Raw genomic sequence first — 15,658 nt, 5'->3', positions numbered from 1 at the left:
AGAGAGAGTCGGAAGGCAGACCCCGGGCCCCGAAATAATTCAAATTCTTCTTGCAGAGAAAGATAACTTCTTAAAGTTAAATGTATAAAAAACCCAGTTATTTATAGAGGAGGTAATGCCGTATGTATTTTTGGCATGCACTTGGTTCGTGGACAGTGAAGAAATAAAACTGTTCGAATTTCAAATTTCTATATATTTATACATTCAGTGAAATTATTTAAAAGCCACAAGTATACATCGATGACACATATAAATGGTATTTTGATCGATACATTATTCGATTAGGAAACCAAAAAGTGTTCTATGCTGCTTTGTTGATAAATATAAATATTATTGGGTAGATAGATTCCTACCGACCGTTCTTCATTTTAATGTCACGTGTAACAACATATTGTTGTTTTCTAATTTTTTATTCCGTAAGGTATACGGACGTGATTAAAAATGTTTAATGTACGCATAGAAATCAGAGTAATATAGTTTTCTATGAATACACGTCACTTTGTACAGTGGGCCACTCTATCGTAAACGTATTCAATGTGTACATATACTATATTGCCCACTGTACTGGCATACGGTGGGTTTTTAAATGCAACATTGGCTTAGTTATTTCTATATACAAATATTTAAAAACGACATCAATAAATTTTAAGAAAGTCTTACAATTAAAGATTTGGTTTTCTGTCTGTCTTGTTATGCGTTTGCGCCTGAACTAGTGAACCATATTTGATAACATTTAGTGCAATGACAGACAAAATCTTGGGTAAGGAAATAGGCCGACGTTTATCGCGAAAGGCTACAAGGTGAAGAAATAGTTAATGTAAATTTACTGTCTATCATGGTCAAAGTCGCGAGTGAAAGCTAGTAATTATTTAAATATATCATTTAAGGAATATATATGCCCACTTATAAACGAACGTTGACAAGGCATAAGTATTATTTTCTCTCCCTTTTTAACAATTCGGATTAGCTCAAGAAAAGAAACGAGTGGGAAGAATGAGAATTACCTGTCAGCGTTCGCGAATAAGCTACAGTACTGTTAAATTTAGACACTCAATAAACATAGGCTTCACTCATAAAGTTGCACATAGATATTATATCTGCTGGTAGCATTACAATTTGGCACGCATTACGTAGAAAGTAAATAAGTTAAATTTAACTAAATTCTTACTAAATTATTGAATGTATAAACGATTGCTTAATCGTTCATTAGTTATCAAATAAGTGTTTAAGTAGAATTGAATAGTGTATATTTCGCATAAATCATGCCTCTCCCGCAATCCTCGCCTTATTCTAGTGGGCGTGGCCTTAACTAAATCGTCATTAATTGAAGTACATGGATAATAACTTGTTAACTTAATACTTAATTGCTTATGCACATGCACTTGATGAGGATCGATTAGTGATGAATACGTTAAAATTAACTTAATTACTTCGTCATACATTAATATGTAAAAACTGGCTGTACTAGAAAAATATTAGTGAGAGAAGTTTGTTGCCACCTTAATAAGATCTGTACAAAATGTGATAGTGTTATTTATATCCATGGTAAAATTTTAGTCCAAATGTGTATCATTATCTTAAATAATTTATATGGCAAAATTTCATAACATAATTTGCAAATTAAAGCGAAATTTTGTCGAATGAAAAGATTTGCAAGCATTTTATATATCACTCTTTAATCTGCCAATTCAATACGTGCAACTTTTGTTTGAAGCCTCTTAACCTTATGTAATATACATTCAACATCGATAAATAGAGGAATGATATAAGTGTAGTAAACATACCAAACTGGTAATGCCGATCAAACTTTACTTACTTCTCTGTTTCCTGTGACTGACACGCACAAATTCACAATTTCTGTTGCAAGCTACTGGACCTAACATTTGAACCATGCAGGATAAACGTCGTTATGTAATATGAGATGCTGCTTCTTTTCTCACAAACAACATAATTCCCATGAACGGTATAACTGAACAAGATCTTTCAATATTGTCAATCTGATTATTACTTAACACAAGTGGGTCTTTTCACTTGAATTTGATAAGGCAAGTCTTTACTTACCATCTCTCGTGCTATTTATTCAAATGACCTCAGAGATAGAAAGAGAAAGAAGACTTGCCTTATTAACATTTGTGAATAACCCTGCTGGAGCGGCCTCAATGATTTTTCAAGATTTCTTCCTTAGCACATACCTATATCATAGTCAGTCACCTTTCTTTTAATATTTAGATTCAGTCAATTTACCTACTTTATCATGATCATGTTCCTCCCATTTGCGGAAAGATTGTTAAATTACATCAATTAATTTTTTTCATATATCTGTGACCCTCTTAAGAAGGCTACCTGTCCATATTTTATCTCGCCTTTGCTATATCTAATCCCTTCCATTCGGGGACAAGTTCCTTTCTCGCTTGCTCTTCACATTAGCCCGATGCCTATCCCGTTTCCTGCTTGATGATGAGCAAGATGAAGATGGGCTGGAGTCTGGTGGAGATCCGGTCTCTTCCCCAAGGCCCATGTGAGCCGACTCAGGAGTGGACGGCTCAAGAACACTGTTGCGGAGAGCCCGACGTTGCTCTTCGGTATGCTGGGGGCAGCGTGTAGACCTGAGGTAAGAAAAGAGAAGGTGATATAATTTGTAAGTGAGAGGCATTTAAAGTATACCTTACCTTAAAGTATACTCAAATACTTAACCTTTATTTACAGAGCTAAGTCATTTCTGGATGTTTGCCATAGGACAGCAGGCTCTTCTCTAGGGGGCTGCAAACGGACACAAACACCAGGAGGATGCACCAATAGTAAGATGCGTATTACCAAGTGGTTTTACATCTACAGGGTTAAAATTTAATGAGAATATTGTCACAAAGTTCTGACAAAGGGTTAGGTCAAGAGTACCCGAAAACGCAGAGCTTGCATGAAGAGAGAGATCATGGCAAGTGGAAAGATGTAGTGCCTGCCTACCCTTCCGGGAAAGAGGCGTGATTTTATGTATGTATGTATGTAATACTGTCACCTGGTGCATAACTTCTTAGTATGTTCAGAAACAACTCCACAGATCTGCAGTAGGAGATTCTTCTTCTCATTGGCACTCATCGTCTCGTAGGTGGCGCCACCGTCGTTTGAGTCAGCATTCTGATTGCCATTGTTGTTCCTGTTGTTGCCACTGTAAAAAATACAAATTAAGTCTGTGCCATGTGGTTCCCGGCACCAATAAAAAAATGTATAGTACCACTCCATCTCGTTCCCATGGATGTCGTAAAAGGCGATTAAGGGATAGGTTTATAACATGGGATTTTTCTTTCAGGTGATGGGCTAGCAACCTGTCACTATTTGAATCTCCATTTTTTCATTAAGCCATACTGCTAGCTAAACATGGACTATCAGTTTTTTTCCACACACATTCCACATTCAACTGACTCTGGCTACCTTGCAAGGGATAAAGACGTGATTATTTGTATGTATGTAAGTCATATATGTTTAACACTTCAAGTAAACAAGTCATAAATGTACCTTTCTAAACTGATTTATAATCAAAATGATTTTGTGTATTAATGTTTAGGTGACTGACAGATATGCGCAGGCGTAGTTTTTGATTATATCTTGGGAGAAAGACTTTAAATAGGCAAAAATAATAATGTTAAATAATATTTGTAACATATTTACATACTTGTGCAATTTATTAGGCTTCCTGTTGTTATTGTTCTTAATCCTCCTCTTGCGTCGCTCATTTTGCAGTGAGCCACCGGCCCAGTCTGCATCGTCTTCATCATCACTCAGTAGTCCAGCATATGAAGTCGGCTCACGACTGTTGGAAGCAATGCGGCGTGACGCTATGCGGGAGCTATTGCGGCCCATCCCTTATCAAAAAATACAAAACAAAACTAAAAAAAATACAATTAATTATAGCATTACTAGAGGCCGCCCGCGACTTCGTCCGCATGGAAACCCTATCAATCCTGCGGGAACTCTGGGATAAAAAGTAGCCTATGTGTTATTCTGGGTCTTCAGCTACCTACATACCAAATTTCATGGTAATCGGTTCAGTAGTTTTTGCGTGAAAGAGTAACAAACATCCATACATCCATACAAACTTTCGCCTTTATAATAGTAGTAGGATTTATACAACAGGTGCTCAACTTTCTTTGGAAACAATTATGTAAGAAAGCAGAAGTTTAGAAATGCTGCATGCGTCAAGTCATTGTCAAAGTACCTGCTGTTTGCTTGAGGCAATGGTTTTTGAAGGATTAACAGGAATGTGTTCGAAAACAAGATGCAGTATGAAATCTGTATGCAATTCTTAACTTACCCATACATTTCTCCAAATGTGGGGCAAATCTAGTAGCCGACACAGGTCTGTCACAGTTAGGGCACGAGCAATTGCTGTCAGGCGTCTTTTTCAACACAGAATAACCGAATACATCGCACTCCGGAGAATTCACAATCTTGTACATATCATCATCTTCTTTTTCACCTTCTATCAGATCCGTCAAACCAGTCTTCAGACCGTGATGGAATTCAAAGAGTATCCCCATGGTGACGTCTTCCAAAACATTGTCGTAAATAAAACTAGCAGCTTCTTCGGCGTTAGCCTCATTTTGCATTATCTCGAAAAACTTATGGTTGAGATCGTTCATGCTTAACTCACTAGATATTGTATTCATTTTGGTTAAGTTATACCTCGCACTGAATCGAAGACAATGAGGTAAATAAAAAGAAATCACAGCTGTGCTATGCTCATTATCACCTGAGAAAATACGAAATGGTCTATCGTGGCCTTACAAGCCATTCCAATTCCAATCCAAACCAAAATTCCTGACGAAGAATGGGAAGGCAAAGGAAATTTTTGTTTTTGATTTTGACGTTCAGCTGTTAACAGCTGTTGACATTGACAATAGAAGAACAATGGGTCGGTCACGGTCAAATGGCGCTAGTGTAGCTTGTTCCCATAACAAGCAGATTAATTACTTATTTTATGTGATGGCAAAAAGTTTTCTATAATTAATTAATAGCGAAATGACACGTTGTGCAGTTCCCCGTTGTGGTGAAGTGGGACACCATGTCTTCCCCAAAGACATAAAAATTAATAGACTATGGCTTAAGGCAATACGTCGTCCAAAATTTAAGCCGACAAAGTACTCGAGGTTATGTCGCACACATTTTACTGAAAATGACTACGCAAGTTTTAGCAGATACACAGGCATGTTAGTTTTAATTTAAGTATAAATATGTAGGTATCCATTATTATCCAATATTGTTCTTTCTACTCCGCAAAGGATATGGACGTGACGTATATGTATGTATAAATATGTATTACCAAAATTTTATATACGGATATCAATATTTTATACTCTAGTAAATTTATTCTATTATTTTTCAGGCATGGTATATGAACATAAATATCTGAAAAAAGATGCAGTTCCATCTGTATTTCATTGGAATAAAAAGGAGTCCACCAAACAAGCAAAAGCTAGGTCTTTGAGATTGCAAACTCGAAATGCCCGAAAAAGTTTATTTGAAGACCAACCATCTACATCTTCTAATGAAGATTTGTTATCAATCCAAGATGAATACTTAGAAGTTGAATCACATGATTCAGATGAGTCTGCAGAGGTGGTAGAAGAAGAAGTGGCAGTACCCAAGCTAAATAGAATTGTGACCAAAATTTCCAACATATTGCTGAAGTTAAATAGAAACATTGCTGGAAAACAGTCCAACAGTTAATTATTATACTGAATTAGTATTTGTATCCAAATTAAATTTAATTGTAACTATTTTATTACTGGCTCATAATATTAATGTGTCAACAACCACAAATTAAATAATTATATTCCAAAAAGGCATCAAAAGCCCTGCCTGTTAACTGGCACAACCATTGGATTGAATACATTCATATAGTCACGTCTCAATCCCTTGTGTGGTAGACAGAGCCAACAGTCTTGAAAAGACTTCAGCTATTAGGCTCAGGCTATCAGGCTTGATGATAGAAATGAGATTCAAATAGTAACAGGTTGCTAGCCCATCGCCTTATAGAAGAATCCCAAGTTATCCCTTAGTTACCTTTTACGACATCCAAAGGAAAGAGAAGGAATGGTTCTATTTGATTTTGTTCTATAGGAGCGACACTTTTAGGTACATAAAAAATAGGGCTCAATAAGGGCATAAAACATCGGCGAAATTTTTCGAAGTCCCAAAGTTGCGCACCCTTTCGTATACCCTAACCGACACTTCGGGAAAAGAATATAATAACAAATAAACTGTATGATAGAATATCTTATCTTCGCAAAATATGTAGGTACCTATTTATCGGTATTTTTGGACAACTCTGTTAGCCTATGGACGTTCGGCTTGACCAACTCTAATCTTCAATCATTTCAATTAGTATGCCCTTGGCTAGTGCCCAGTCCACTCGTGTCAGTTGATGATAATAAAATAACAAAATGGTAAATATTTACATTATATAAAGCATTTAAAAGGTTTTTTGAATAATTTGTTTTTTGGAAATATGTACCTAATCTCGAATTCTATTCTTGTCTTACGTTTTACCATTAAATATAATTAGGTACCTATTTTTACGCGTGATGTCATGTATATATTATGTAAATCTCGTAAGGTCTCAATATCTTTCTACTGTATCCTACGAGTAAGTATACATATGTAATTATTATGTATTTATCTGTTTTTGTGTATTTATGCGTATTTGTATGTATTTATATGTATTATATATTGATATATATTCTCTGTGCATTTTATTATGTTTAAACATTTATTTATCATGCTCTGCGCCAATGCCAATCTCCATTTTGGTTTCCTTCCACCCAAAGGTTGACTGGAAGAGATTGCATTAGCGGTAAGTCCGCCTTTGTAGGTACCATCTCTATCTGTTTTGTGCTGTTTTGTATGTTTTACTCTTATGGTGCAATAAAGAGTTTTATCTTTCTGTCTATCTATCTATAGGTATAGGGCATTTCCAAAACTATTGGTCAAGAAAAGAATTGCCAGAAAATAAAAGTATTTTTAGTGTAAGTACTCGTACATAACTTTAAAAATAGTCATTGATACACGGCCGATGTGGGATTTGAACGTGTATGTGTGATTGGACCACCGACACTCTAGAGGCGTGACTTAATGTACATATGACTCTTTGGAATGACAAGTACCTCCCCCTTTTTCTTTTTAGGTCTCGTTCTCAATACAAGGCGTGATGCCCGCCATGTTCACTGCCCTCAATGAAGACTACTCCATAAACTATGACATAATTCCGAGATACGCCAAATACATTGCCGATTGCGGCGTGAAAGCAATTTTGGGTGAGAACTTTTTATACTTGCCCTCGTAGCATGCCACATAGCTATATAGCCTTTCATTTATATTGTTTTTCAGTATTATTTCGTAAGAGAAAAATTTCGTGATTCTGTATATCCTATGCGGGGTAGACAGAGCAAACAGCCTTAAAAAGATTGATTGGCCACGTTCAGCTGTTTGGCTAAATGGTAGAATTATGATTCAAATAGTGACAGGTTGCTAGCCCATCGCCTAAAAGAAAAATCTCACGTTTATAAGCCTATCCCTTAGTCGCCTTTTAAGACTTCCATGGGAATGAGAGGGAGTAGTCCTATTCTTTTTGTATTGGTGCCGGGAACCACACGGCACGGCAAATTCGTGATATTAGTAATAGGGTAAGTCCGGGGTAGATGGCCATAGGGGAGAGATGGCCTATGGAAATATTTCAGGGACTCGTTGACTAGATGTCATTGGTAATCGTTTAGTTCGCCGCGCGTCGTCCGTGAGAGCAACGGTACGGCAAAAGATTTGGCGAAAAAAAAGAAAAAGTAAGTAAATCCTTTGTTTTTTCTTTCGACTACTGTGAATATTATTTTGATGTCAATTGTTTTATACAACTGTGGTGTCAGTTTCTGAAAATAATGGTGATATTTGTATTTGTTGCAAAGTATACAAACAATGCTAAGTTATTACCTCAAAATTATTTGTTCCGTGTCATGAATTGTTTTAGTTTTAGTTGTGGCCATCTTGCACGGAAAAGAAGGAGAGATGGCCAATTGTAATCGGTGTATGATAGCCATATGGCCATCATGTACCGACTGCAATTAGCACTATTGCCATGGTACAGAAATGATGTTTATCAACTGGAGTGTATCCTCTCAACCCAGAAGCGGTGCCAGATTACGCATTTATTCAAGAATCTAGTGACTCAACGAATACTCCCGCTACACAAGAGCTTTCCCAATGTGCATCTGCTGTGGACAATGAAAAGGAACCTGCACCAGGGTGTTCTCATGAATCAAGAAGTGAAACATACCATAGCCCTGTAATCAGTTCTAAAAGATCAAAAATCTCCGTAAGAACTGCCAAGACGTCTAATCTTTCACATCCGAGCACTCCGAAAGAGGTTTCATCCAGTAAAGATCCAGATTACACCCCATCTCGAATTTTACAGGATATACCTATCACCTATTCCACAAAAATTGATTGAAGTGCGTAAACGAGCAAAGCAAGTTGGAATACTATTGACATCGGAAGAACACATCAAAACTAGAAAAAATGCTGCAGATAAAAGTAAAAAAAGGAAAATGTGTCAAAATAAAGAAGGAAAAGGAAGAGACAAGAAAAGGTACTGTTCAATGTGTAAAAAGAAAAGCCATTCGAATATTATCTGATAATAGTGACGATATTCCATTAAAAATATTGTCAGATAAGAATAAAAACAGAAAGTTAGACAAAAAAGACAACTGCCGTGGATGTGGTGAGAACTACTACGAAACACTTCTCATCGAAGATTGGCTTCAATGTACAGTGTACCAGTTTTGGGTTCACGAACACTGTACTGCATTTGAAACCGCCACAACTGAAGTGCTCCAGATGTGGCGAAGAGAAAAGAAGACTTAAAAGTAAAAATGAGACCAAAAAGTAATTATAAGCCTAGAATTAAGTTATGGCCATCTTACCTCTAATGCCTTGGCCATCACACCCGGACACCTCGGGAGAGATGGCCACTTGTGATTTTTAAAAAACTTTAATTAGTAAGGTGTTCTCATTAGAAGTTGTTACTTTTATGTTTGTAATATCAAAGTTGATTCTTTAAAGTTTAATAAAAAATAAATATAATTATAAAAATATAAGTATTTGATTTCTAGTAGAGCTAAGAAAAAACTATGGCCAACTACCCCGGACTTACCCTAAGTAGTAGTAATACGAGTAATTAGTAGTACTAACTAGTAGTAATAAGAAGTAGTCGTTTCGTCAAATCCTTGTGTCTGTCCGTCTGTTTGTTTCCAGAGCGAATATTTTTGATAAACTAAGTATACATGCAATAACATTATTACTTTCAATACCACTTAATTTATGTTTTGGTAAGCGATAAAGCCGTAACCAAGTGAAAAAATAGATTACTTATTATCTGGCTTGCTATCTGTTACCTACTCTGTTGCTATAACCCGTAATACATACCTACATACATATAATCACGTCTTTATCCCTTCCGGGGAAGACATAGCTAACAGTCTTGACAAGACTGAAAGACCACATTCAGCTATCCATTACATCATTAAGCCATACAGCTGAATGTAGCCTTCCAGTGTTTGCGAGACCGTTGGCTCTGCTGTATACCCCGTAAACGCTGAAGACGTGTATGTAATACAGTCAAAGATCCCTTCATGGGATAAGTCCGCCATTGCAAGTGATTTGTTTCTTTTATAACTATGTACTTACTATTTTCTTGTTATTGTGTAAATATCTGTGAAAGATATACAAACAAACAAACATATTTCCAGTTGGAGGCACCACAGGGGAACATGCCTCTTTAAAAGTAGAAGATAGAAAGAAGTTGATCTCCGAATGGGTAAAGGTCGCCAAGCCTCTGGGCATGCATGTCCAGGTTCAAATCGGCGGAACCGCATTCCCATATGTTATAGAATTGGTGAGTACCTACATACATACATACATATAGTCACGGCTATATCCCTTACGGGGTAGACAGAGCCAATAATCCCTAAAAGACTGAATGGCCACGTTCAGCTGCTCGGCTTGATGATGGAATTGAGATCCAAATAGTGATAGTACCTATTGGTAAGTAATTTAAAGGTATTAGCATTTATTTTTTGTTAAAGAATTAAACTGACTTCAAAGGACGTTAACTACTCATAGAGTACATAAGTAGTCAATTTGAAGAGATGCTTGTATGTTATCTGGGAGAAATTATAATTAAAAAAATTGCAACGGTAAAAATCCTAAGTTTTTGAAAGCTATTGAAAAGGTCATGGTGACTGATATTTCTATCCACGCACAGTCGAAACCATTGAATAGATAAAAACTTGGCTCAAAGAAATATAAAAGTATAAAGATGTAGGTAATTATTAAATTTGCATGAGTAGGTATGAAGCATCATGAAAACGCGAGACATCAGATATCTAAACAACCTTTATTAAACAATTACTACCATAAGGTACAGCAAATTCACCATAATAATGTATGCAAACCGTTTGTTCCTGACTTTATCCTGTCATCCTGTGACCACGGTCGGGCAACCCGGTCGGAAGGTCAAAAAAAAAATAACGATATGCTCGCGTTAATTCCCGTTTGCATACATTAATAATTATTATGCAACGCGAAAGTGCCGTGTGATTTCCGGCACCATTACAAAAATGCAAAGGTCTTCTCCATCTCTTTCCAATGAATGTCGTCGAAAAAATGCGACTAATGGATGACTTGGAAACTCAATCAATCACATCGAATCTCAATTGTATCATTAAACCAAAACAGCTGAAGGTGGCCTATCAGTAAGTATTTTCAAGACTGTTGGCTTTGTCTTTCCCGCAAGGGATATACACGTGATTATATGTATGTATGTTTGCGACACGAAAGTTTACAAGTACCTATCGAAAATCACCATACATTCCAGGCCAAACATTGTGAGCAAGTTGGTGTGGACTCCCTCCTCACACTCCCCGAGCTTTACTTCAAGCCATCTTCAGTGGATGACCTGGTCTTCTACGTGGAACAGATCGCCAAAGCAGCGCCCAAACTACCTATTCTATACTACCATACTCCGAAAAGAAGTAAAGTTGAATGTAAGCATAATTTATGTTGAACAATCAAGATACACGCGATTAGGGGGCTTATTTATGAAAAACAATGTCATATCTTGTCTTTCTTTTGTTTCTTTGTAATATCTTTATTGCATAGAAATTTACACAGTACATAGTTATAAAAGAAACAAATCACTTGCAATGGCGGACTTATCCCATGAAGGTATCTCTTCTAGTCAACCGGCAAACAATAATAATCTTTTATTTGTTTATTTCAAAGTTACAGAGGGGAAAATTGTGTGATACCTATGTGCCTTTTAGTGATAAACACGTCTACTATAGGTACTTGTAAAAGTTAAAAAGTAATTCGTTTATCCCTGACACATAGCTTTAGGTTGATACGAGGTTATCAAAACCTCGACGATAAGAGCAAAATTTTTCAACATGAGTACAACGAGGTCTTCAATGTACCCTTTCGGATGTTGCAAACATTTATTATGTAGGTATTGGAAAAAGTATTTAATTTTATCTCTATCTTTACTATATTTTTTTTCTCCTGGCTTTAGTCTCGGTTGCATCCTCACCACACTGAAAAGAAGTCCGGGCTATACCTTTGACCATGGTTCCTGGATTGGGTGAGTCAGGTTTTCACATGGAGCGACTCCCGTCTGACCTCCGCAACCTTTGCAGCGGAACCTCACCCGTATAGGATCGATCATGGTTACATATCCAGTTGCCTGAATGTGCAGGTTTCCTCACGATGTTTTACCTAACCGTAAGAACATTGATTAGTATTCAAACTAATATATATACGGGACAAATCACACAGATTGAGTTAGCCTCGATGTTCGAGACTTATGTAACGAGATACTAACTCAACGATACTATATTTTATAATAAATACTTATATACATAGATAAACATCCAAGACCCAGGCCAATCAGAAAAAGTTTTTTTCTCATCATGACCTGGCCGGGATTTGAACCCGGAGCCTCCGCCACAGACAAGCGTACCTACTCTCGCTGCGCCACAGAGGTCGTAAAACTAATGTACCTACATATCTTCGCAAATAGTCATTGCCGAGGTGGGATTTGAACCTGTGCCTGTTTGCGCATCACGCATTTTAACCGGGCACCTAACCGATTCGCCGACGCTCGTCCAAAAAGCATTTAAAATGTGTATTTTTTTTTTAAGGAAAGCTTTTTTAAATTTTAGTTTTTTTTTTTACCTTTAATTATTCTTTTTGTTTACAGTGGACATGCCAGCTTTCGTAACAGCGGCCACCTCCCGGATTCCTAACTTCGTAGGCATAAAGTTCGCCAACAGTGACCTCAGCGTAGCCGCTCAAGTTTTGAAGGTCACTAAAGATGACCAGGCGTTGTTCCTTAGTGCTGACACTGTGAGTGGTTCATCTTCTCTATCTTTTCTTATTACATACATAGATATAATCAAGTCTGTCACTTGCGGGGTAGACAGAGCCAACAGTCTTGAAAAGACTGATACTGTAAGTTGGCACATGGCGTCGCGATTGCGTAATTAAAATTGAAACTACGTATATTATAGTCACGTCTATATTCCTTGCGGGGAAGACATAGCCAACAGTCTTGAAAATACAGAAAGGCCACGATCAGCTGTATGACTTATGATCGAATTGAGTTTCAAATAGTGATAGGTTGCTAGCCCATCGCTTAAAAGTGGTGTCTTTGGTTGACTTTTACGATCTACATGGGACAAGCACACACTATGTTCTCAACTCAACTAGGAGGCGTGTTGTTAAGAAAAATGACAAAATTATTGACACCAAGCCGTAAGTGGTATTACAGTCTTTCAAGCCTGTTGGCACTGTCTTCCCCGTAAATTAAATACATACATACATATAATCATGTCTATATCCCTTGCGGGGTAGATAGAGCCAACAGTTTTGAAAATACTGATAGGCCACGTTCAGCTTTGCCTTACTGATATAATTGAGATTCACATAAAGTGACAGGTTGCTAGCCCGTCGCCTAAAAGAAGAATCCCAAGTTTATAGGCCTATCCTTTAGTCGCCTTTTACGACATCCATGGGAAAGAGAAGGAGTGGTCCTATTCTTTTTTCTATTGGTGCCGGGAACGACACGGTCATTAAGTACATAGATGTGATTATATATGTATGTCCGGCTGAGAAACACCAAATAGCACTCGTCATAACTCGCTGTTTAAACTGAGGCCTGTTGTAAATCTATTTCTTTGTACACCTTTGTATAAAATATAATAATTTTCTTTTATGTGCTGTGTGGTTCCCGGCACCAACACAAAAAAGAATAGGACCACTCCATCTCTTTCCCATGGATGTCGTAAAAGGCGACTAAGGGATATGCTTACAAACTTGGGATTCTTTTTTAGGCGATGAGCTAGCAACCTGTCACTATTTGAATCTCAATTATATACATATATCATTAAGCCAAATAGCTGAACGTGGCCATTCAGTCTTTTCAAGACTGTTGGCTCTGTCTACCCCGCAAGGGATATAGACGTGACCATATGTATGTATTTTGTTTTAATTCTTATTTTGTACACAGTTGGTAGCCCCCGCAGCCATGATGGGCGTCCGGTACTTCATGGGCATTAGTTTCGGCCTGTTCCCTGGACTAGTCACCGATATAGTCCAAGCTGTTGAGAATAACAATGTGGAAAAAGCTAGAGTTCTTCAGGAGAAGCTAAACAACGCTAAAGAAGCACATTCCTCTGAAGGTAGGTAGAATAGAATAGAATAGAATTATTTCAAAACTTTATAATCCAAACATTTATTACATACCTATGTTGGGAAAATTTCCTAAACCAATAAAAAAATCATGTATCCTTTAACTCAAATGTAAGTGAAGGATTTTGTTCACCTTGGAGTGTGTTCACAGGGTTGACCAAAAGCTAAATTTTTGCTCATAAAGTAGTTTAATATTTCAAAAAACATAGGGCGAATCAGCTACTTCTCTTTTGGCTCTGTCTATCCCGCAAGGGGTATGGACGTGATTTTACATACATGTATGTACATACATAAAATCACGCCTCTTTCCCGGAGGGGTAGGCAGAGACTACCTCTTTCCACTTGCCACGATCTCTGCATACTTCTTTCGCTTCGTCCACATTCATAACTCTCTTCATACAAGCTCGGCGGTTTCGGGTACTTTTGACCTGACCCTTTACCAGGACGTCCTTAATTTGATCAAGATACGTTCGTCTAGGTCTTCCCACTCCGACCTTTCCCTCCACACTCTCCTTGTATATCTGCTTAGTCAACCTGCTTTCATTCATCCTCTCCACATGACCGAACCATCTTAACATACCCTTTTCTATTCCTGTAACTACATCTTCTTTCACATCACAACATTCCCTTATCACGCTGTTCCTTATCCTGTCACTCAATTTCACACCCATCATACTCCTTAACGCTCTCATTTCCACTGCATTTATTCTGCTTTCATGTTTCTTTTGCCATACCCAACTTTCACTCCCATACATTAATGTCGGGACCAACACGCCCCTGTGCACAGCCAGTCGAGCCTTTTTGGATAGTTTCTGACTGCTCATAAAGGCATGCAAAGCTCCATTCACCATGTTCCCCGCGTTCACTCTCCTTTCAATATCACTATCATACTTGCCATCTGATGTAAACTTTGATCCTAGATATACAAACTCTTTCACTTGCTCCACTTTTTCTCCTCCAATCAAAATATTACATGCTGTCATTTCTTTCTCCATTTCAAAAACCAGTGTTTTAGACGTGATTTTATAAACATAAATTTAGGTGCTGGGCTAGAAAGTCGTCACTTCCTGAATCTTAATTAAATTCATTCATATAATCACGTCTATATTCCTTACGGGGTAGATAGAGCCAGCAGTCTTGAATTGACGGGCCACATTCAGATGTTCTTCATTCCATCGTGAAGTAATTCAGCTGAACATGGAATTTATGCGTTTTTAAGACAAGCTTTTTGCTCTGTCTAATGCAATAGTCATAAAGATGTGTATGTATTTCAGGTGATTTGGTGGTTACTTTGAAGGCTGGTATGAAGATAACTACAGGTCTAGATATGGGTCCCCCAGCGCTGCCTCAAAGGCCTATCTCCGCTGAGGCGATACAGCGAATACGTGCTAAACTAAATAATTTAGGACTAGCAAAGTAGACTTGATGTTTTATGTTTGTATGATGCAAATGTAAACTTTATTCTGTGTTGAAAAATATTATAAAGCTGAAGAGTTTGATTGTTTGTTTGTTTGAATGCCCTAATCTCAGGAAAAACTGGTTCGAATATATAAATTATTTTTGCGTTGAATAGACCATTTATCGAGGAAGGCTGAAGGCTATATAACACCACGCTGCAACTATATGGAGCAAAGAAATAATGGAAAATGTGAAAAACCGGGGAAAATTATTCATCCTTGGAGGGTTTCAATGATGCCCAAAATAACACACACAATCTCAATTCTATCATTAAGCCAAACTGCAGAACGAGGTCTATCGGTATTTTTAAGACTGTTGGCTCTGTCTACCCCGCAAGGGATATAGACGTGATTATATGTATGTATATATTTAGTCAAAAACATCTATTACTACTGATACTGATAGCATGTTATTA

General features: G+C 37.4%; 3 protein-coding genes across 4 annotated transcripts; 2 read left to right on the top strand and 1 right to left on the bottom strand.

Moving 5' to 3' along the window:
* Positions 1–172: 172 nt before the first annotated feature.
* Positions 173–4,863, bottom strand: LOC106136238 (SAGA-associated factor 11 homolog). Its single transcript, XM_013336726.2, has 4 exons — positions 4,307–4,863; positions 3,668–3,857; positions 3,014–3,163; positions 173–2,606 (listed from the first exon to the last, which is right to left on the bottom strand). The coding sequence occupies exons 1-4, from the start codon at positions 4,659–4,661 to the stop codon at positions 2,375–2,377; spliced, it is 927 nt and encodes a 308-aa protein (XP_013192180.1). The 5' UTR covers positions 4,662–4,863; the 3' UTR covers positions 173–2,374.
* Positions 4,864–4,942: 79 nt separating this feature from the next.
* LOC106136269 (peroxynitrite isomerase THAP4) lies at positions 4,943–6,237 on the top strand. Of its 2 annotated transcripts, none has more exons than XM_013336759.2 (2): positions 4,943–5,201; positions 5,378–6,237. In XM_013336759.2, the coding sequence occupies exons 1-2, from the start codon at positions 5,168–5,170 to the stop codon at positions 5,719–5,721; spliced, it is 378 nt and encodes a 125-aa protein (XP_013192213.1). In that variant the 5' UTR covers positions 4,943–5,167; the 3' UTR covers positions 5,722–6,237. The 2 variants fall into 2 exon arrangements, with proteins under 2 accessions (XP_013192213.1, XP_013192212.1); XM_013336758.2 differs by having other exon boundaries at positions 4,943–5,197; positions 5,378–6,142.
* Positions 6,238–6,291: 54 nt separating this feature from the next.
* Positions 6,292–15,284, top strand: LOC106136268 (N-acetylneuraminate lyase). Its single transcript, XM_060949340.1, has 7 exons — positions 6,292–6,440; positions 7,178–7,307; positions 9,789–9,934; positions 10,916–11,084; positions 12,296–12,441; positions 13,604–13,775; positions 15,060–15,284. The coding sequence occupies exons 1-7, from the start codon at positions 6,438–6,440 to the stop codon at positions 15,203–15,205; spliced, it is 912 nt and encodes a 303-aa protein (XP_060805323.1). The 5' UTR covers positions 6,292–6,437; the 3' UTR covers positions 15,206–15,284.
* Positions 15,285–15,658: the final 374 nt, after the last annotated feature.

Source organism: Amyelois transitella, chromosome 18 (genome assembly GCF_032362555.1).
Source record: "Amyelois transitella isolate CPQ chromosome 18, ilAmyTran1.1, whole genome shotgun sequence".
Lineage (NCBI taxonomy): Eukaryota > Metazoa > Arthropoda > Insecta > Lepidoptera > Pyralidae > Amyelois > Amyelois transitella.
This window is presented reverse-complemented; position numbering and strand designations above follow the sequence as displayed.